Source organism: Calypte anna, chromosome 4A (assembly GCF_003957555.1).
Source record: "Calypte anna isolate BGI_N300 chromosome 4A, bCalAnn1_v1.p, whole genome shotgun sequence".
Classification (NCBI taxonomy): Eukaryota; Metazoa; Chordata; class Aves; order Apodiformes; family Trochilidae; genus Calypte; species Calypte anna.
Genome location: NC_044248.1, coordinates 18,351,732 through 18,373,109, shown reverse-complemented (window position 1 = coordinate 18,373,109; position 21,378 = coordinate 18,351,732). Strand labels below are relative to the sequence as shown.

Sequence of the window (21,378 nt, the reverse complement as noted above, 5' to 3'; positions counted from 1 at the left end):
TCTAGCAGGTTTTTCTTAGGAGTTTTATAGCATTCTCATTACTCTTTTTTTATACTTGCAGCTGCATCTCTACAAAACAAAATCTTACCTCTGACTGTGTGTTTACCTTTATTGTGCCTATTTCTTTCTAAATATACCTCACCTCTATCCAACAGCTTATCTGTACAGCTTGAGGAAATTGCCAAGTCCTGAAATCACAAGGCAGCTGAAGCTCCAGAAGGAGGAAGGGGTTACATGAGGTGGGAGTATACTGATTCTGCATCATACATATTAACAGGAAAACAAAATGTTAAGAAATAGAGTAATTCTACTTCAGTACCCAGAGACAAAACAATGGAAATACTGCATTTTCACCCTTTTGAAATAACAACCCACAGAAATAAAGAATATGATGAACAGTTTAATTATGAGTTACAACCATAGTCACATCTCAGAACATGAATTCAGTATTCCCACTGCATGAAGTTCCACATCCATACTTTATAGAATGAGGAAGGGAAAAGTTTTGATAGTCTTTAATGCTTACACAATACCCAAGATGCAAAGTATTAGTGAAACCAGTAGTAACCCTTTTGCTTACTGCTTTTAGCAAGAGAAGGGATTATAAGCAGAAATATCTCAGCCTTAGGGAAAGGGGAAAACTATATCCAAAGTGTTTTGCAGAATCAGTCCTTTCAAACAATACTTTAACCCAGTAGAAGAGTCACAAATCCCCAAATGTTTCATGCTGCTCTCAAAGACACTTGAAGCAGGAGTGTAACTTAATATACATAGCAGTTAACTACACATACACAAGGAAATCCACCTTTTAAAAACAAATAGCATTTATAGTGTTTAATTTCTTTATACACAGACATCACAAACTTTGCTAGCTTGTGATTTTCTTTTTAAAACTTAATGAGACTGTGCAATACTGGAGCAGTAGTCTAAAATATCCTGTATAGTGAATTCCATAGTAATTCCTGATCCAGGATAGCAGCGAGCTATCAGCCCTTCAAAGTGCTTGTACTGTCGTATAAATTCATCTTGCATGGAATGCCACACAACCTGCCAAAGAAAGCAAACTTTAGGAAGTGTCACCTGGCACAACACACTATATGTGCACTACCAAACACTGGCACATTAAATGATTCTCAGTTCAGCTGTCATATGCTTGCTAACAAAGTCAGTAAACTTGAGTTGCTGCATTTAAAAAATTATTGAAGTTTTTTACTCATTAAGATCTTTAATGTGTACAGCATTCCTACCAAAGCTGCAAAGAATATAGCAAAGAAGAGGGAGCTGCCCTAAAAGAGGTATGTTTTTTGTCTTTCAAGAAAGCACTCCAAAGCAGATCAGTGCTACTAATTCATATATCACTTTTAAAAAGTTAATACATATTTAGCTCCTAGATCTAATTATCATTTACTTGTGAGAAAGTTTACACAGTATAAATATAATATAAATATAAAAAAAGATGTAACTGAAAGTATATCCTGTCATAGTCTACCAGCTAAATTTTGCATCAGGTTAACAGCTCCTTTAAATCTACTTCTCTCAACTTGTGTATTCTGCAGAACACAGATCACTTAATGGACCCCTTGGGAATCATAAAGAAGGTTTCTTTCTGAACTTCATCTCTGCCAAAACAGTTATGAATGTTATGACAAAATAAGAACAGGATTGTAAAAACTCAATTCAAAATCTATGGGTTTTCAGAGTTATGGTGAAACTAGGCACTCCTCATAGAATGAATCTGCAAAAGCAGTATTAAAAACCTTCGTGTAAACATGAAAAGTCACAATTTAGTTCACCTGAAGTAAGTTTTCTTCTTCACAGAGATGTTTATCGACCTTCTTGTAGAGATTATCCAATCCCTTCTTCACTTCCTTACCAGGATACTCCTTTATAACTTTACGAAGCTCTTGTTTATTAAAAGCCAGTTGATAGCTTACTTCCTCCTCTCGTATACCTTGTGCCACACGAGCTTCAACACCTTCAAAAAAATGCTAACAAATAATAATAGCATTAATTATCACAAATCTAATTAACTATACATAGTCTTGTAAAATTAAGTCTTGATTATACTTGAGGACTATTGTGTGTTCCTCCTGTTTTTGTTTTCCAACTGGGCATGAAGTAGTACTCAGCCATGAACACTAAAGCACAGCCCAGCAATACAGCACTCTGTAAGTACTACTGTAAGCTGAAAATAATAATTTCTAGAAGAAAAATTGAGCTTTTCTTTGCAACCTTCTATCTAATACTGAATCAGCCTCAAAATCCTCAATTAATGAAAATGTAGCCTGGAAAAATATTTGATCTTTTGGACAAACTGAGTAGACATCTGAATAGGAATTTGTCTACTTAAACTATAACTACACAAAAGCAACTTTTGTTTGTAGTTGTGCTCTGACTGCCTTGCTCAGTGTTGGCTCAGTGTAATATAAATGGAGGGAAGTAAGCCTATGAGCCTTTAGAGCCACATGGAATTAACTTGCTCCATAGCAGCCCGTGTAGGATTTGTGGCTAAAACAAATTGTGGCTGGTAATACACCACACTGTTTTGGTTATTGCTGAAGAGGCCCAACCTGGTGAAAGGGTATTCCATGTAATGTAACATCAGGCTCAGCTATAAAAATTAGGGTTAGAGGTGAAAGTGGTATTTGTCTTCAAGGCAGCTGTTGCTCGGAAACTGGCTGGACAGCTGTCTGCTTGTGAGAGGTTGTGAGTGACTGCCTTTGCATCTTTTTTTTCTTTTTTTTCTTTTTTTTTTTTTCCCCCTCCTCTTTCTCTCTTGCTCCTCTTCACTGATTAATTGTCTTTATCTCCACCCCCAAGCTCTCTCATTTTTCTCTCTTCCTATTCTCTCCCTTGTCCTGTCCATGGAAAGGGGAGAGAGCAAGTAATGTGGCAGCTTAGGTGCTGGCAAGGTTCAACCCACAGCAAGCAGAAGGCAGCAATAAACCATTTTTATTTTAAAAAAGAGGATACATCTTCAGACTTTTCAGAAAATGCATGGCTGAAATCCTGCTTATAATAAAATCAATGAACAACAGGAAACATTCTGTTGAATCTGAACAGAAGTCAGCATTCGGTTTAACACTTAGTTCAACTTCAGACATACAGAACCTTCCTAAAACTTTTCTTATTGTTGAACAGTTCAGAATCTACAGCAATTCTCTTTGCAGCTGAGGTGGGAAAAATTACCCCAAAGCTCCTGCTCACTTTGCCTCTTGCTTTTTCCTTCCTCAAAACTGTTTGTTTAACACTCAGTGATGTTTAGTCAGTACTATTCATTGCTTACAAGCATAGCACTCTTGCCAGGTACACTCGAGTCTGAAATAATAGAATAGAAATGATGACAGATGCAGTGACAAAGAAATTAGTGCAAATTAAACACTTGAGACTACTCTGTACCATTTAAATGTATACAAACTCAAATATACTTACATTTAATTTCTCAAGAGGCTGTCCAAGTGAGTAGATTACATATGACTGAAGATGATCAGTGTATTTCTGTTTGGCTTCTTTTTTCTCAGCCTCAAGACAGGAAATTTTCAAGCGAGAAAGTGTGGCAAAAATACGATGGAAGTTCTCCATCATGACCACATCCCTGGGTGTTTTCTGGCTTTCATTAGCTACTTTCTCAACTGGAAGAAAAAGGAAGCAAAATACTAAATATACTAAAAGGACAACCAAATTTTTAAAAATGCACTTTCCAGTATCTCAATTTTTTTTTAGCTTATTAGTTTTATGGAGAAAGTTACTGTCAATCCATTAATTTAATAAAAAAATTGTTAATCCTGCACATCAGTCTATTTTCACCCACCACCACCAAAAAAAAATACCCCAGGCAGTTAAAATACTACCTACTGTACCTAAAAGCAGGCTGAAAGAAGATGGCTTCAACAAAAAGCACAATTATATCTCTATGCTTGTTCATTCACTAATAATTTTTGCTAAGATTACCAGAATGCCCACCATGAAAAGTGACCCTGGGCACCACAATATCAATGAAGATCACAAATTAATTTCAGTCAGAACACTGAATTGTCAGCTAGGAAGTTTGCTACTGCCAATTTTGTTCATCCCACAATTTTATAACCTCTTCCCCCAATTCTATCTGCAGAAATACATCTTTGTGACCTGTTTCAAACACTACTGGCAAAATTAAATATCCTATTGCACTGAATAATGCTTTCATCGATTTTATATTTTATTTTGACTTTGTTTCATCTTCATTCTTTACATGTCTCTCTTATCTTCCTCCATCATAGTTCCTTAATCTGTGCTTGTCTGAAACAAATTTTCTTTTTCTGGTGCCAGTCAAACTGGAATAATTTTGAATCCCTTTAAAAACATGCTTTTCTAAATTCTTCCTACACAAGTTATTTTATCATTATATAGCTTTGCCTGCCTGTTGGTGCTTGCTTAGTTTTATCACTTGAATAGTACATTCTTAAGGCCAGGAAAGTTGAGTGCAATGAAATAAACATTTTCAAAATCTACTGTCCTGACAGCTGGGGTGCTCCTGTTGACTACATCCAGACTCTAGTCCACTATACTATGAAGTAATGTCTCCATGATTTCCTAGTATGTTCAAACCCCTATAATTTCCTCAGACTGCCTCTACTGACTTCTCTTGCTCAAACTTCCCCTAAATAAGAGGTAAATCTCAGTAGTTGGGAATCATAGTAAGTGGAGTTATTTGAAATCTGCAGATAAATCAGCATGGAGAGGTCTGTCCATCTGTTTTCCCCCATTTTAAAGGGGAATGACAATTTTTGCTCTAGAGCAGTACCGCTGCTGCTGGTTTTTTACTGCTCCTGGGAAAAGAGGGAGGAGTGGAGAGACGTTCTGCTGTGTCAGGCTAGGACACAAAGCACCAATCCTCCAAGAGTCAAATTCATATAACTCAAGTTATTTATTTTAGACAGGGATGCAAAGATAAACAGCATTAGGGCCAAATGCCAGGGATCCAGTCCAGATTCATCTCATTTAAGCTACACTGGAGGAGAAAACGACAGGAAACCACTTCAGACTGAGCATGCTGTGTTGCTGCCACCTCCTCTGTCCCTCCAGAGTGTTTCCTACTTCCCCTTGTCATAACTGAAAGTTACTTTACAGTAATGTACAAAGGAAAATATCAACTGTTTGCTCTTAAGAAGTATATTACTATTAAAAGGTTTACACTTGCTCTACTATTGATAAGAGATAACCAAAATTTTAGCACAAGATCAGTCACATGGCTTGCAATAGTCTTAAAAAAAATCACCAGATAACTGGAGAGAAAATTGTATATAAAAAGGAGACAATCATCTCAGTAACTGACAACATCAGAAAACCTACCACTGACAAAAACAGCTCTAATAAGCTTTATGTAGGCTTTATCTAGATCTCCTCGTCGTTCTGCATTTTTGAAAATTGATTCAGCAAGGGCTGCAAACTCTTCAAATTCAGCAACAAATGGAAGGATCCCAACTTTACTCTTCTTTGAGATTTTTACTTCATCCATCTGCTTCATTTGATTACTCTTAAATTTAAAACAAAAACAGGAATTAGCCTCTAATATACGACTCCAGACCATTTAACAGCTAGTAAAAGAATCGAAAAATGCAGACATACTGAAAAACTGACATTTATTCAAACAGAGAAATAATTTTATCTTTCACTTAGTATATCTAACCAGTTTGGGTTTTTCACCCTCAAAAAATTGTTAAGAAATAATTGGAAAGAAAAAAGAAAGACAGGCGAGTAAAATCTTAGGAGCTTTTAGTCTCCTCTATTTACTTATTTAGTGGTATAAAAAGAATAAAAAATAGATCTAAGAGAGAAATAATGGAACACATTGAAGAGATGTCTGTTCGGCATGTCATGCTTAAAGGGGAAAACCAAAATTCTCACAAGTCCATGAGGTTTTATTTTGCTAAGTAAAAAAGGCAGAGAGCTATCGTTTACTTGACTGACTTAATTAATCTCAATTACATTGATCTCAGTACAAGTTTAAACAAACAACTAAAAATGTCTGCTAGCTCACAGCAGTGAATGAGGGGTCATGTTTGTCAGAAACAGGTAATTATTGAAGAAAACTGTAATGAAGGAAAAAACAATGACTTTATATTTTTTAAGGTTTGGCCTGTAGAAGAGCAATCAAAGTTACTCATTTTCACTTCAAATTGAAAGCAAAAATTTAATTATAAAGAAAAGCAAAATCAGACTGGGTAGGAGTGGGCTTCCAATATTATAGTTAGCTTAATTAGAATAACTAAAGAACTTACAATGCATTTATCAAAGTTCCTTTTGACAGTCACCAAAACATTTCCAAGTGTTGTGCTGAGAAAGGAAGCTGGGTCCACATTTTGAGCTGTCCATACATGATGACTCATCTTAACTAACATATAAAGGGAATTAAAGCTATCAATCTTGTCCCCCAGGGCTATAAGATTATTCAGTTCAGGTTCAATACAACGAAATATTTTTGTCATCATTTGTCGGATCATGTCCTTCCTATTAAAAATGCATAAGATAAAAATATTACTCTGACAGTTTACTAGGTTATTTTACATGCTCTTTGATAACATTTTTGGATGAATTTATTTGATACAGTAGTCCTGTTTGCATTCAACAAGTCTCATTATTTTCAGAACACTGCAAAGAGAAAAAGTGCCAGTGCCACAGAGTAAAAACTAATAGTCACAGGTATAAAATATTACAAAAAAGATTTTGTGTTGAAAATGCCATGCAGTCAAATTCAGAACTCAGCAAGGGATATGTTCCAAAGCATATTTTACATATTACAGTTCCTAGTTTCACTTTGCAAACTATAAGAAAATTAAGCATCTTTTTTTTAAACTACTATAGACAGAAATGTCCATCCCATATACAAAAATTTTTATGTTTACTGGCACATTCAGTGTCTAGGTATAAGTCAAAAATTGTTCATTTTTACTTAAAGGGAACAATTTCTGATTACAGAGAAAAATTTGTATGCCAGTACATACTCAGATGATACTGTCTGTGGGACACCAGAAGTATATGAACGAGATAAAGTTCCTCCATCCATTTCCTCTGATTCACTCTGTAAGAACAAGGAGTATATATAAGGAAACCAAAAGCTTGTCTCTAAGTCTATATTTAGTCTACCTGACAAAATCAATGTGTTCATCTGCTTTCTTGTATGCCCCCCCTCCCCTTTTTTTTTTTCCAAAGTAGTAAATACAGTGGATTGTATGGTTCTGACAGTCCTTCTGCAATAGATTTTGTATTGGAGAAAAAAAAATATTGGCCATCTGGATCACATAATTGACAGATAAAATCAGAAGTCATCTTTTAAATGGGTGTCTTAAGAGGACTAGTCAGTATCAAGTCATACCGTTGCAGTTCCTGAGATGCTCTGGTGTTGCTGTAGCTTGAAAAATTTACTAATGAAGTCCTGTTCTGCCAGACACAGAGGCTCTAGTTCACTTAATACTTGCTCGAATATCTAAAACCAGACAAATATTTTATGAACACACTGAATACTATGAACAGTTAGTAACACAAATTTTACATAGGTTTTTATAGTTTTTATCTACAGTAAGCTTTACTTATATCTTTAGACGTAGTATCTGAGTTTTCAGCACAGTCCTTTCTCATCTATGTAACACTGGGAAAAACAAAGTATGTTCTTCCACAATTAGAAGTTTTCTAGTAACAGCCTAAGGAAGGACTTCCGTGCTACAATGAAAACATTTGCATTTTAATAGTAAGTCATGAGTTCTGCCACTCTCTTTTCTCCCTGGGTTGCTGAATAGAAGAAGACAAAATTTAAAACCTCAGGGAAGAAAAACAGGTAAACACTTTTAATATAAAAATAAGCAGGATCCAATGGAACATTCTGTCTTTACCTTATCAAATTTTGTTCTGTCAGCCACATCAAGGTCAGAGGCAGACATGTTTCCCATATCTAGCAGGGAGGATGACTGAGACCTACGGTTTCCTGAACTCTGAACAGAGAGTTTGTTCAAGCTAGAAGTAGACCCAGTCAATTTTCCAGAACTTCCATGAAGACCTGTAAAATAAGGATACTATGCATGAGGGAAGCAAAGGCAGAATAAAATACACAAGAACAGGTTCATTACAGATCAAGAGTTGCTATTAATCCTACATTAAAAACAACTCAATGTTATCTAAGCTGGAAATGCTTTTACTATAACCACATTCTTTTTTTGTTACAAGGTAACTAAAATACTTAAGTTTCAAAGTACAATGTATCTATATAAGCCCCCATTATAAAGTATAGATAAAGGTATAAAAGGAAAAAAAAGCCTGTGAAATATAGTAACATTGGGATAGATATTGTCCTCGAAATCAAAGACCAGTTATGATCTTTGTGAATGTACTTTGAGCACAACCAGAAGAATTGATCCTTAAGAGGGAAAAAAATTTAAAATTATATATAACACACTGTCCCTTTTTCCTCTTGAGCTTGATCTTTTTGCTGTTAACATACTCTTGTCTACATAGTTTGCTCCTAGTATTTTGCTGGAGCTGGTCCATAGTAACTGCTAATGCGCTCCCTTCCTTTTGATCATAATTAACATTCAGACATTTCATTCTGATAATGTGGAGTATTCTCCTAGGTGAGAAGTATGTCTTTTGTTTTGTTTGTTTTTTAATTTTTGGAAATGCTGGAAGAGGATGGAGAAGGCTAGTAACAAAGAAGACCAAGAAACTGTCAATTTTTGACACCCATGTAAACATCTCACGTCTCAAAGAAACATAAAAGCAATCCTTCAAGTTCCATTTAACTTCAATGTTGGTATCTAGTCTAGGGACACAAACAAAAAAATCTACAAATCTAACAGAGGTCATTAACTTCAGCCTGCTGGAAGAGTTGGAAAACTACAACAACCTCTCAGGCACAAATACCTTTTTTGGATGAACTAGTTGCATGGAAAAACCAAAAGATGTTGCCTTTACCTGCAAACATTCAACTTGTACATTCAGCTGTTCCAGCTGTGCTACATTTCTGCCTTGCAAAAACAATGATTCTGCTAATGCTGATTTCATTCTGAACAGTGTGCTTCAGTGTCAGGGAGATTTTCCACGATGCAGCACTACATCTTCACAATGACACACATGCATTGACAATACCAACTGATGCAACTAGTTATACTCACTCTCAGTTTCCTGTTTGACAGCACTTTCTTTTCGAGGCAGTGTAGCTGGGATGGATTAGGTTGCAAGCATCAAAGACAAAGACAAGTTAAAATGCAGTTTGCACAAACCATGCACAAGATGCAAGTTAAGCTCTAACTGGAAAGAAACATGCGGAAAACTATAAGCAGCAAGTAACTACATTGCAAACACATTTAGTTGGAGAGTTACTATTCTAGATATTCAGTATCTAAGCTACGTGGAAAACAAAGTAAGTTTCTAGGTATTAAACTTTACTTTTTCTTACACAGTGTGTTGTTCAAAGAACGTATTTGTAACCTGTATTGAGTTCTCCCAAATTGAGAAGTCCATTAAATTCAGGTTTTATTTGTCAAAGTTAATATTGCATAAGACTCAGCTTCCAAATCAATCATCATGTCGATGACAGACATGAAGAAATTAAAACATATTTATGTAATTTGGTACTGAGTCGTTGTCTACCTCTTTAATTTAAAAAACAAACCAATACTGCAAAATCATTCACATTGACAGCAAGATTGGCTAACCTTTTGGGTTGTTTGCAAATCACAAAGTTTACAAAGATGATTTATCTTTTGTATTCATGCTGCACCAAAATTTGATGATGGCAAGTTCAGAGAAGATGTAAACAATAAATAAATAAAGTAAAAAAATTTACCAAGTCTTTTCTTTATTTATTATTTTCCCCATGTTTTGCTGAATCGAACAGTTTCCTCATCTGGACTTCAATATGAAATTTAGAATAAATAGGCAGTTGTAACAGAGAGTCCCTAACCAGTAAAAGGCATTTGCATACATACACTAAAAGCAGTATGTGGTATTAAGATTTTGATGAGGATGGATGCTACAAGCCCCCCAGAATGGAGCAGGCAAGCAGAATCTACTGTAGAAGAATGAGTAAATACTTCTAAATGCCACAAACATGTCTTAAATACCAGATATTCTCAAGTAGGCAACACTACTGACAATTATAATATCAAATGAATTTAATTCCAGCCTAGTTGGGGGGTTGGAAGTTTTTGATTAAAAAGGTTTAGGCCATATAGGTATGGCATATGCACCTCCCATGCATTGGTCCCAGTTCTTCATCAGCCTCAGTTTCTAAGTGCATGGGACTGTATTAGGGAATGTGAAGACCTACAGGCAAAGATCAAGCCCTGGACAACCAGGGGAGCCACACTGGCTCTTGAGAAGCCCCATCATATAAACGTATGACAGCAGTAGCACTCTTTCCCACATTGATCTTATGGTATTTAAGTATCAAAGTCTTGGCTTGATCAGAAAAAAAAAAAGACTACTTAAGACAAGTGTGAATGCTCATAACCCAGATTTTTTTGCCATAAAAACGCAGACAAAGAACCTTGCACTAGCACAGAATGCCAGAATTCTCCCAGCATCCCTTCTGCGTTTGAGGCATTCAAACAGCAGTGCTATTCCCAAAGCACAAAAGAAAAAAAAAAAAAAAAAAGAAAAAGAGAAAACTACAAACAAAAAACAAAAGGCAAGAACACACACCAACACAGCTTGGAAACAGACCTTTTAGTGTCAGAGTACAACTGGAGCATTATGCACCTAAACTATTTCTTAAGAAGTTCCCGTTTAAGAAGTGATGTATTTTGAATTAATGTGAAACTAATGATAGTACAACCACTACCTACAGTGTAGAAGCCTTTCAAAATTTTACACCATTTTAAGCTGTTACAAAACAAACTATATTTAAATGACGGAATGAAATCATACTTATATATGGAACAGCTTTTTAGACATGATTTGCTTTCCTTCTTTATAAGATTCATACTGAGGGCAATTTTATTTCTTTATAGTATTGTTTTCTTGTGGCCTTCAATACGTGGCCATTGATAACCATTACTTAATGGTTTCATTACCATTTGTAACATTTTTAAGTGTAGGATAATCCCCACTGGCTACAGCTTCCAGTTTTGGCTTTGTGACCAGCTCCTACCAATTTTCGGAGTGGCACTTGGGTCAAGTTTTGCATGTCAGTCACCAGCAAGACCCAAACAAACATATTCTTTGTATTACAAAGTCTAACTAAGAGAACTGGTTAAAAAAAAAACCCTTTGCTACTCCCCTTCTTGGCTATTCTGTGCAAACTTCAACCATGCTTGAAACTTGCACAAATACATGACAGAAGCCTTCTCTTTATACTTATGAAGAACCCATTTCTCCAAAATGCCTGATGACTTCAAAGCATTTATAGAAGTCAAGAAATGCTACCCAAAAATGTCTCCTCACAAAGGCAAATCACCAAAGAAATGCTAGGATGAAGTGTTTAGGATGTTTTAGAAATCAGTTCATATTGGGATAAAGTATTTTGTTCCTGAAAAAAATCTTTAAGATACAGGCATTTAACTGCTGTGACCATGTCTAGTTAGGGCACCATTTCCTCTCCATATCCAACAGCTTGCCAAAGGTTATCTTTCCAGCTTCTCCCTCCCTCAATCAAGCTTCACCACGCTCCTCATTGCTTCCTTTCATTACTTTTTTCTGTTCTCTACCATCAAACTTCAAAGCTGTACAAGTTCAGGACCCAAAATAGGCTTGGCAGAACTGACTAGTTGAAGTTGCACATAATTTCTGAATTTGAATTTGGAAACTGGTGAAGTGTGGGAAATATTTATATTCTAAACAAGTTTTGAAACAGTGCACTTTTTAAAGTATATAAATACACTTATATCATTGTTACTTTCTCAGCAGTCAGTTTTGGGTTTTTTTAAAACCATATTCACATTAGGCTATTTAATCCTAGCAGCGATACATAACCCCCCTTAAACACAAAGACTTACAAGTTAACAGAGTATGATTTCTATCTCAGACTAGAATTTACTCAAGTAACCTACTGAAAATACAATGAAATGCAAAAGTTTCCTTATTCAGAATTAGCATTAAAACTAGATTCCTCGAAATCCAGCCTCAGAAACATTAAAAACAGAAATAACAGCAGAAGGAACAAACACTTGTGCTGCCCAAGCTTTCTGTAATTACAAGAGTTGATTTTTCAAATTTGTTCTAGTAATAAAGCAGAATAGTTCAAGTAACAAATATGGTTGGCAGTTAGTTAAAAGTTGAGTGCAGTTTTGAAAATCTGAGAAATACCATATTTTATCCTTCTATCTTGACTCATTTCACAAGACTGCAGTCATGCTACTTTGGTCTTGTGGAAGTCAGAAGTTTTACCAACCATATTTTTCATCCCACTTGCCAAAACAACTTGACACCATTATAAAATCATCCATAGGAATTGTAATGAGTATTTTACAAGTAAATAGTAATATTCAAAGCAAGATACAGCCATCCTGGAAGCTTACCAAACTTTTTCCCTTCTCTGGTTGTGCCTGTCATCTTGATCTTGGCGACCTCAAAGAAATCTTTTATTTCCCTTTCATATAACCGTGATAAATAATCCATATAGTTCTTAAAAGAAAAATAAAAGTTAGTTATCAGGTATAATATATTGATTTTGTTCTATTACAGTTAAGTAGATCATAAAAACAGGCAAAATGGCAAGTATCTAAGTTCTACTAAACAAACTGTTTTGGTCTATATATGCATTTATATGTTTATACAGTATGCACAAACCAAAAATATATTCATTATACTTAAAGCAGGTTATATTAATTTTCCTAGTCAGTTCATTAAGCAAACAGAAACTGATATTTCTCCTCCATAAGGAGAGATACACACTGTGGGACATACAAATAGTGCTGAAGCATCATAGAATTCAATTAAAGGGTAGAATGGAGAGCACTCAGCACCATTCTCTGTAGCCTCTTTTACTAGAGATGTTCCAAATAGGGTACCTACCATTCCTACTCATCTGCTTGAATACATTACATTACTTTATTACTATTCTCTCAAAGAAAACCAAAGACCAGAAGACTTCAGGAGGCACAATTCCATGTGCCTACTTACTAAAAAATTTAATTTAATAAATCATAAAATAATAATTTAATAATCACAAAATAATAAGCTTGAATTCTAAAAAGAGGCACAACAACTGAAATAAGTTTGAATATTATCCGATTTGTTTAGATTTATAGTACAAAGGTTATAGTAACATTTTATTTATGGACAAGGAACACCCAAGAATCTTTACTCCTATGTTCTTCAAAATTTTATTACTTAGCACACATAATACATAAATATTTAAGTCTCAAATACTTCTTTTAGAAGATCAGAAAAATGTCAACCATTCATTGATGATTTCCCTTACACTGAAAGCACAAAGAGCAACTATTCCAAAGAGTAATTTAAATCTTGCACAGTTGAGTTTTTAAGGATGACTCTTTAATCAAAGCCTTGGTCTGTGAGGACTAAGTTTCCTTGACTTCTATCCAAACCTTGTCTATACTACTGTAGTCATTTTTTCACTCTATGTCACTTCTAAAAAAGACAGCTAAAAGCTATACCTATACAAAGAAAAAATGTTTCCATTTAATCTCTTTTGCAAAAGACCACTCAAGTTTTCTATATTTTGAAGTGCAAAGAACGTCAACTGAAATAAATGTCACATAGGCAAAAATCATGCCAACAGGAAAATAGCTTCATTACTTTTTCTTAGTAGACTGTAAAACAACAAACTTCTTTTAAATAGATGTTAATATCTTACAATACTTCAGAAAGGAGACATAGAATCTTGGGGGGAAAAAAGACAGGATACAACAAATACCAACAAAAAAACCAAACAAGAAGTTTCCTATTCCAAAGACCAGCAAGAAAAGTGGAGCATTGAATTAAACTTAATATAAGGGAACATTAAAAGGACTTGCACATAAACACAGGCAATTCTTTTGACTCTCAAGAATAGTAGATTATGCACATTCTCTAGCACCATCTGAGCACTTCACATACCTTAGTTAGTCCTTCATATTTTCCATAATCTGTGTTCTTGAGCCACTCCATGAGCTTAGCATACCGAAGTAAGTCTCTGTGGAATGGATGGTGATTGGGTAATGTCAATTCAATAGAGTGCTGGGCAAGAGTAGAGCTCTGATCGTGACCCTTGGTAAGAGAAAGTATTAAAGTAAATCTGGAAACAGATGTACTAAAAGCTTACTGAAAACTTAAAACAAAGCAAGCATTCCATTCAGACAAACAGAAAAGCATCAAAATATCTTGCTGAGAAGCAAAGTCCAAAAACACAGATTAAAAAGATGCATAAATTAACACAAACACTGAGATGCTACAGCTGTGGCAGGTAAACATCTTAGTAAGCTTGTTCACTGCAAGGCTCTTGCTGTTTACCACACTTTGCCTTCAGGGTGAGTATTACTTTGATAAAGAATGCAAGGTACACCTGGAGTGAAGATTTAATGACAAGTGTTCAACTGTTTAAAAATATTTTAAGACATTATTACACATTATTTCCCTAAACAAAACAAACAAAAAATGTTCATAGCCATTGCTTTTAAAAAATGTTCTCATATGCCCCAAGGCATTTCATGTCCCCAGTCAATGGATTCCCTAGGTGCTAGTGATGAACTTCATGCTGTGCCTCTGAAAACCTGTTCCAATTCAACCAACTTTAGACTACTTTGGCTAAGCCTTGGTCAAGTATTAAAAACATCACAAACATTCTCTCTCCCTCCACACAAAGCAGACACACACACACACACACTTTCAGTAAATATTTACTAGATTTCAACAGTTTACAACAAACAGCATAAACCAATCCATTTAACAGCAAATTACTAATTTCATGCTCCTCCTTTTCTCTGGCTTATCTCCTGAAAAACACACTACCCTTTAACTGAAGATCACATCATATTGCTTGAACAACGTATAATTTAGCTTCTTTAAGCTTCCACTTGCTTGAACTCACAAGCTTCCTCAGCAATTCAGGAAGCAAGCAAGGCAGCACCACACTTCAGTCATGTAACAAAACATAAAATCATCAGCCCTGGGTTAGTAGAAGGGAAGAAGGGACTTTATTTCAAAATGGCTTTAATATTTTCTGTAAAGCCGTCTTTACCAGACTTGCAATAAATAACAGGAATAGAATTTAAGTATAGTTTGTGCCATGGCATCACAAAAGGATTGTCCTAACTGGTGTACAATTCCTGTGGCACACGTGTGGGTGATTTATGTAAGTCACTCAATGGAGTCCCTGACACAGGAAGCATTCTTCAACATTTCCACCTTGGTTATGACAAGTTGGCAGAATAGAAGCTCTTCAGTTTAAAAGCTGCCTTTGCATATATTCAACTTGAGACAGAAGTCAGTTTGGATCACAGAGACAAAACTAAAGCAATTTTCGCTCAGGCCTCTCTATTATATTAGGTACAAAACAGTTCAAGTCTTTGGTTAAAAAAAAAGCCTTAAAAGTTCTACAATACATTCACAAATATTTGTTTTTAAAAATTACAATATGAGCCTTGATATTATTTCTAAAAACCTAACCTTTACTAGGAAATACTTCTGAATAAAGCTGGAATTCCTTTATTTATGCAACAGGAATATGCACTTTAGGTCATGTTATCTTAACTACATAAACTGAGATACAAATGGCCTAAAGAAACAAGTCCTGGACAACTTCTTTCACTTATTCTTCATAGACAATCAGGAACAGTCAAGCTGTTATCTCCCTTCTAAAACTAATCTTGTAGCCTGACTCCAAGAAAGAGCTAACTTTGTTAAGTGTAATTATTGCAACACATACTTTGGAATTGGAATCCAGCCAGCATTTGCCTCACAGCTGCAAATGTGATTACTCAGATCATAATACTGTGCACCCTTCTGGGCATACATATAGCAAATATTTTCAACAGATTTTCAATATGGTTTTATAAAACCTAAATAAAGAAAACCACTTACAAGTCTCTCACCCATTCCCTGGTATGCAAAAATCCTGCAGCATGGATTTTAATGTTTGTTATAGTTTAAAACAATTTACCTGGTGGCTTTCACAGATTTCTTCAACTAAGAAAGTCCAAAGGGTAGCTCATATTAGCTAGGAAATACTCAGCTATCCAAAGTTTTATTGCTTCTCTCATTTAACAATTTCACTCACAGCCTTTTATTAGACAATTTTTTATTTTTGTTTAGAAGTTGCATTCTTCATAAAGCTAGACAACAAATCCCACCCCCAAGAGAAATTTCTCACTCCAAGTCAACTTGTTCACAGGACTAATCATTCTGGTCGTCCTAAACTATGTCCTGTTAAGTCTGCTCTAAAACACTATAGGGCTTCTAAGTCTACCTTCTCCATCTATGTAACAGGATTCTTTTCACTACATATACATTTATACTAACTGTAACTAAATGGTACTGCTGATTTGTTATTCAACTATTTCCGAGTTTCAAAGGTTCAAACTATTTCATGTGTCAAAGGCAGAAATCCCAGAGCTGCCTTTTAATTGACTGTTGAACCTGGTTATTAAAAAGAAAATAATCTTTAAAGTTACAGACACTCAGTAAGGTTAATCAAATATTATTAGGACACAATAAAGACAACTACATTTACTGTTAGTAATAGTTACTGCAAACAGCTTTTAACACTGCATTGAACAGCAATGCAAAGTTGCATTTCTGTTTAAAAATTTTTTTTATCATTTCTATATAAAGGATTTGTTTGCTTTAAAAAAAAAAAAAAAAAAAAAAAAAGCACCTGATTTCGTACCTCTGAGGTAATATATTTAGGCTGAACTGTTAATGCAACTTTTGTTCTCTGCCTAGTGAGTTCCAAATCAGAATATGTCTTGCTTGTATTAGCAGCTGCCTAGACACCATCATCTTTTCACTTGTCTTAATTTAGACATCTTTTTCTGCCTTATTTTTTTCTGAAGTCTTTTAGTTTATTTTTTTAAAGAACATTCTAAACAAATAATGCAACTTTTTAGATATTAATGGTAACAAAATATTCCAGTTAGACTTCTCAAAAACATGGGACTATGAACTTGCTATGCTCTAAGACTAAGATAGTCATTTTAGTATGGTAACACAAAAATCTGTTGTAACTACAACATTTGAACCTGTACCTAAAAAATAAAGTATACAAATTTTTCTTTGCATTTGCAGCAAGTAAAAAGGCTTGGCAGAGGCTCATCTCTTGCAGTTGATGAACTCTTCCTGCATAACCTTACATCCAGTTCACATTTTTTTTCTGCTGACTAATACCTCACAGCAGACCAAATCAATGGGTAAGATTGTATGAAAGACAATAAGGTTCTTATAAGTACCAGAATTTAAAAAAAAAAAACAAAACCAAAATCCATGTTATAACTGCAAATTGGTAATAACATTCTTGATATAGTACTGAGAAGTTTCGTTAGACATATTTCATCTAATACACATAGAAGTAATAAGCTCTTAACCATTTTAAAAAATCAAAATCATCAGAATAGGGTATCAGAAAAGGCATGCTGTTAAACAGACTCCTTAATACCCAAGTCCAATATTCAAAACTTCCTTAATTCATTAACACAGGACTTGCACAATGTAACTCCTACTCGTTCATTTGGAGGTCACAACACACAGTCTGTCCTCAGTTTTTCAAAATATGAAAAGTAACAGGAGGAACACACCCTCTTAAAAATAGAAATTTAACATGCTGAGGAATTGAAATTCTTCTGTGAAGTGAAGAAAACAGAGGAAACACTTATCTTTAGCATAAAAAGCCACGCACTCTCAAATGCAATTTCCTATCCAATTATCCAGCATGTTATAGTTTCTGCACACTAATGCATAAATTTTCTGCACACTAATACATAAAAGTGAAAACTTGTAAACCTTTTTATACATGTTAGTACAGTCAAACTGATTTTTTTATTTACAAATATTACAATTCCATAGAACTGCAGTGTCTGTACAGTTGTACAGTTTCCTGAAAATATTTTTCACCCACACATGTCAGTCTGTCTCTTAGCAATTTCTGAAGATCACATCAGAGGAATGTTAGCTTTTAAACAGCTAAACAAAGCTTGAGGGCTGATAAAAATAAGGGAAGGAAGAGGGGGATAATTCTAATGCTCTGCAACTGGTAAGGATAAATTTCTTTTTGTAAAGACAAAGATGCAGCTACTAGTTAGGTAAGTCAAGCTCAAAAAATTAGTTAGAAAAGCTTTTATCAAACCCAATGTACTCACTGGAACTGAAATAGAGTGGGACCTGCTATAGAGGTGAAGGAAGATCTTAGAAGACTAATTGGAGATAAAAAATACAGAAATTAAAAAAAAATACCCTGATGCTTACAAAAGGCCTCCAGCTTTTTAGAAACAAAACTTAGGAAAATTTCATGTTAAGTCTGAAAAATCAAGGTTCAGAAATTTTACTTGGTAAGGCCTTTGAAGATCAGACCACAAGAACTGCCTGAAGTTCAGACCACAGCCTCTGACACCCTTAAAAAAAGTCAATTTTTTTTTTCTCCTCAATTACTTTAGCCTTACAGTTAAATAAATGTTTACATATCACACAATTCAGATAGCAAACCCATTAAGAGAAGTGGGTTTTTTTAAATGTAAGAGGCTTCTGTAGGCAACTAAAGTTCAGTATGCTTAGTAATATGTCTGAATTGCCTCTAGCAGGCCATTTGTTTACCGATTACATCACAAACTAAGGCCCATTTTAGGTGGATTGTTTTCCTTCTCAGGAAAAGTTTGTAACTGAAAATTCAATACAAAAACCTAAGAAACACTACCTGCTGAACAAACACACTGTTCAGATGACTGGCAAGTCTCCGTGCAAACTGCTCACGCAAGTCACTAAACCGCTGCTGCTGCTGTTTCACTGCCTGAAGCATATCATGCCCTAAAAACAAAAAGAACTTCAAAGAGTACAAAATATACAGTAAAATATCATACGTGGGAACCAAATGAACCCGGAGTGACAATTCCCTCTAGAGAAACAAAATCTGAGAGTAGTTGGTAAGGCACACACAACTTTTGTGTCAGACTATAGCGTAAGGAAGGCATTACCTGGACGAAGCGCTACGTTCATGCACTGCAGAAGGGCATCTGCTGCATTAGTGCAGGCCTCAATGCCTCGAGAAGATGTCAGATCTCCCTCTTGAAGGGCTTTTATATGACCTTTAGCCAAATCCATGTGATTCTACAAAATAACAGATGATATTGTCATAGAATCACAGAATTAAGGACCAGTTAGGTTGGAAAAGACCTTTAGGATCATTGAGTCCAACCATTAACCTAACACTGTCAAATCATCTGCTAAACCGTGTCCATAAGTGCCACATCTTGTTTGCTGAATGCCTCCAGGGAAAGTGAGTCAACCACTTCCCTGGGCAGCCTGTTCCAATGTTTCTCCATAAGCCAGAAACAGGTTAGTTTGTCATACCAAGAATGACAAATACAGTTCCATCATTATATAAGGTTACTGAAGTTAAAGCAAGAATAAAACAGAAAAATAAACTCTTTATTTTAAATTAGCCTCATATTTTAGAATCTTATAACTAAAATAAAATAATTTATACTTGCTATGAACAACCATAGTAAACACAGTAAAATTCTTACCACTAAAAACTCAATCTCTGTCAGTAGCTTCCCATTATTTGTGTTGCTCAGATGGATGAGGTGGTTGCTTTCTGAAATTTGATCCATTTGCTCTTTTACACTCTGAAGCATTTCTTCATAACTGCTCAGCTTTAGCTCAATTTGGTCAACTTCCTTTAGAGCTTCATCCAGCAGCTTCATCAAGATATTCACCTGTTTCTCTGAGGCCATAATTGACTGGATATTTGCCTATAAAGAAAATTAAGCCACAACATTTTAGGATGTATTTTTATATCACAAAAGTATTCTGATCTCCCCTTCTGTCTCCATTAATGTCTAGTAAATGCTTTCTAAAACTCTTGATGAAAGAAAAGAAACAATATAAGCTTGTAGTACTTCTCATTTGAAGTATTACTTAACACAGTAATATTACTGTGAAGCGTGTGACGTATACTGTGAAGTATTACTGAACACAGAACTCAGTCTGCAACACTTCCTTATTTCATACAGAGAAGATATAAAACAAACTTTGCTCAACTTCTTAGAACTGAAGTATTGATCTGCACAAAAATAAAAAGAAAACAGGAATCCCCATTGTACTGGAACATTTTTGATTCCAGAAAAACAGCTTAGGTGAGAAGATCATATTTTCTGTTGGTAGATCAGCTATGTTTATGATTACAGCCACTTTCAAAATATAAGTGAAACATACAACTTGATAATTTGAGGTTGTTGACTTTGCTTAAGACTGTGTCTCTCCTAAGCTACCTGTAGAATGCTGGATTATTTAAAAAGCAAAATAGCAAGCAATATACTACAGTTACAGTAACACACAGCCAAATACTGCAATGTTACCAGAATAAGACAGTTTCCTAGTTACACTGAGAGCAGCATTTCAGGCATAAGAGTTCACATCTGTGGACATCTACTCTCCCTCTTTCTTTGCACCCCTGCCTTCAAGAAATGTATATGCAGACTGCCTCCTTTTTTTTCTTAGCTTCTTATTTGAAAGCCTGTAACTAAACCTAGAAGGACTAGAAGGTAAAGATCAAAGCTGAAGATCTTTAAAATCTAAGAGACAGGATGTAGCTCTGCTTAGGAACAGATACACACTTATATTTAAATATGCAGCAATCATATTAGCTACCTTTTCAAAGAATGCTCCATAATCAGTACCAATGATAACAGTTCAACATGCTAGCACATTGTATGTTGGAAGAAATGGTTACCCCATCCAGCACTTGTAGCTCTCTTGACAACTTCTCTGCAAAGGCTTCAGCATTAGAAATAGCACATTCACACCCTTCCATCATGATTTCAATATCCTGTTCCTCTCTTGCATTTAACTCCTGGTATTCATCCACAGCCTCTTCATCACCTCCTGCTACACTTTGATTCTCGCCACTTGGAACTGATTCTTATGCAGAGAAGGGAAATAAAATGTATTATCAAGTGCAGAAAGTCAAAGCATTTTAACAGAAGAATATTCCACTATCTTTAAATAAATTAATCCATTAAACAACTTTCATAACAAGCACATGCTACCTACATACACTTTTTGCAAGTCTCACTCTTCTAGGGGCTTCATTAAGATTTCCAGAACTGGATCCTAAGAGTGATATTTTCCAAATTGTGCAACATAAGCAAAATACAAATAGCCACTTCCTCTACTGCATCCACAGATGAACATATTTCCACTTAATTCACCTCTCACACTGGTAATCAGCATCAGAATATATTACAGTGTTACAATAGA

General features: G+C 35.1%; 1 protein-coding gene across 6 annotated transcripts in view; it reads right to left on the bottom strand.

Moving 5' to 3' along the window:
- Positions 1-387: 387 nt before the first annotated feature.
- EXOC1 (exocyst complex component 1) overlaps positions 388-21,378 on the bottom strand; it is a 29,971-nt gene continuing 8,980 nt past the window's right edge. For 2 of the 6 annotated variants that reach the window (XM_030450042.1, XM_030450041.1), the window contains exons 6-20: positions 20,852-21,039; positions 19,644-19,871; positions 19,092-19,224; positions 18,815-18,924; positions 14,032-14,181; positions 12,489-12,594; positions 9,144-9,188; positions 7,869-8,032; positions 7,355-7,465; positions 6,984-7,060; positions 6,261-6,489; positions 5,332-5,515; positions 3,433-3,632; positions 1,794-1,988; positions 708-1,047 (exon numbers count right to left, since the gene is read on the bottom strand). In XM_030450042.1, the coding sequence (XP_030305902.1) occupies positions 895-1,047; positions 1,794-1,988; positions 3,433-3,632; positions 5,332-5,515; positions 6,261-6,489; positions 6,984-7,060; positions 7,355-7,465; positions 7,869-8,032; positions 9,144-9,188; positions 12,489-12,594; positions 14,032-14,181; positions 18,815-18,924; positions 19,092-19,224; positions 19,644-19,871; positions 20,852-21,039 (2,273 nt within the window). In that variant the 3' untranslated portion in view covers positions 708-894. Of the gene's footprint in view, positions 1,048-1,793; positions 1,989-3,432; positions 3,633-5,331; positions 5,516-6,260; positions 6,490-6,983; positions 7,061-7,354; positions 7,466-7,868; positions 8,033-9,143; positions 9,189-12,488; positions 12,595-14,031; positions 14,182-18,263; positions 18,318-18,814; positions 18,925-19,091; positions 19,225-19,643; positions 19,872-20,851; positions 21,040-21,378 lie in introns of all 6 variants that reach the window. The other 4 variants (XM_030450043.1, XM_030450044.1, XM_030450039.1 and 1 more) reach the window with 3 other exon arrangements.